Source organism: Anoplophora glabripennis, unplaced genomic scaffold (assembly GCF_000390285.2).
Source record: "Anoplophora glabripennis isolate ALB-LARVAE unplaced genomic scaffold, Agla_2.0 scaffold6157, whole genome shotgun sequence".
Taxonomy (NCBI): domain Eukaryota; kingdom Metazoa; phylum Arthropoda; class Insecta; order Coleoptera; family Cerambycidae; genus Anoplophora; species Anoplophora glabripennis.
In genome coordinates, this window is record NW_019422290.1 from 1743 (window position 1) to 3150 (window position 1408).

The 1408-nt window shown below is 44.5% G+C and overlaps 1 protein-coding gene across 1 annotated transcript; it reads left to right on the forward strand.

Annotated features, from left to right (window-relative positions):
- Positions 1-252: 252 nt before the first annotated feature.
- On the forward strand, positions 253-1015 carry LOC111692999 (transcription-associated protein 1-like; the record flags this gene model as incomplete). Its single annotated transcript, XM_023457139.1, has 3 exons — positions 253-379; positions 430-583; positions 635-1015. Coding segments are annotated over 3 exons (662 nt in total), but the record flags the coding sequence as incomplete, so codon positions are not given.
- Positions 1016-1408: the final 393 nt, after the last annotated feature.

Sequence of the window (1408 nt, forward strand, 5' to 3'; positions counted from 1 at the left end):
TGCTATATTTTTTTAGTTATTTTAGAAAAACAGTTTTTTTCAACTTTGCGATTTTTTTTAACCATGTTCGCCATATTGGATCGAGTTTAAAGAACAAGAAACTCAATTTAAAATTTAATTTTCTATACGGTTATATTTTTTTTGTCCAGGTAATAATTTCTGCAAATTTAACATTAATCCGTGACAGAATGCTTGGACTAATACAAAGCATTTCGTTGTCGCACGAAAATATACAAGTCGTTTTTTTTTAAGGTATGTTCGTTGGGGCGGCGATCAAGGAGCTTCGTGACCCGGTGGTACCCGCTCTCGTATCCCTTGTGCGTCACTACACCATGGTGGCGGTGGCCCAGCAATCGGGAGCATTCGCGTACAGCCCGAAGTGAGTTTTCCAGGCCCGTATTCGACCCTTTCTGATTCCAGTTGTTTCAGGCCCAACAAACAGATAACTTTGGACCCGCTCGTGCTGGTGGACGCCTTGGCCATCATAATGGGCCACGAGGAGCGGGAATTGTGCAAGCCTGGCCATCTAGGATTGGTTTTGATCGTGGACACTGCCTCCACGCTCTTGGGAAGCCGCGAGATGGTCAGAAACGCGCCTTCGCTTAGTATTCCCGGTCTAACGTTTTATTTCTAGGCCTGCCGTTTGCCGCTGATCGAGTACCTCTCGGAGAAGATGTGCTCGTTGTGCTACGAGAGAGCGTGGTACGCCAAACTCGGGGGGTGCATAGCCATCAAGTTCATGTTCGAGCGGTGCGCCTTGAAGTGGGTGTACGAGCACATGTTCATGTTCCTGAAGGCGCTGCTCTTCGTCATGATGGACCTGACGGGGGAGGTGTCGAGCGGGGCCCTGGACATGGCCAAGGACAACCTCCAGAAGATGCTTATAGTGTGCGTGACGCCGCCGCCCGACGGGTCGGACCAGCAGACCAAAGATCTGCAGAACGAGGCTCTGCACAAGGTCACCCACGAGCTGGTCAGGCAGGTCACCAGTCCGCACACCATGGTTAGGGAGCAGGTAATGAAATTTTTTTAAAATTTACGGGATTTGACCTTTAAAAATATATGTATGTCGTCAAAACTCTATTTTCTTGGATTGGAATCCGGGGCGAAGGAAGTTTGCTCGCTGTCTTCACACAATGAGAGGACATTGACCTTGGAATTCACGAACTAAACATAGTGCTTTTTTAAAAAAAATTATAAATTAAATATACCGTGAGCGGTAAAAATTTTGGAATATATAGGGTGTAACGTAAAGGTTGGGAAAAAATGTAACGGATTTTTATTTTAAGAAATAAATATTTGTCACGTAAAATTATGCTCTGCGGATTTTCTTTTCCAAATTACGGGGCGCTAAAAAATTCCAAAAAATTTAGCTTTTTAACACCATTTTCAAAGAAAAAATCTTTTT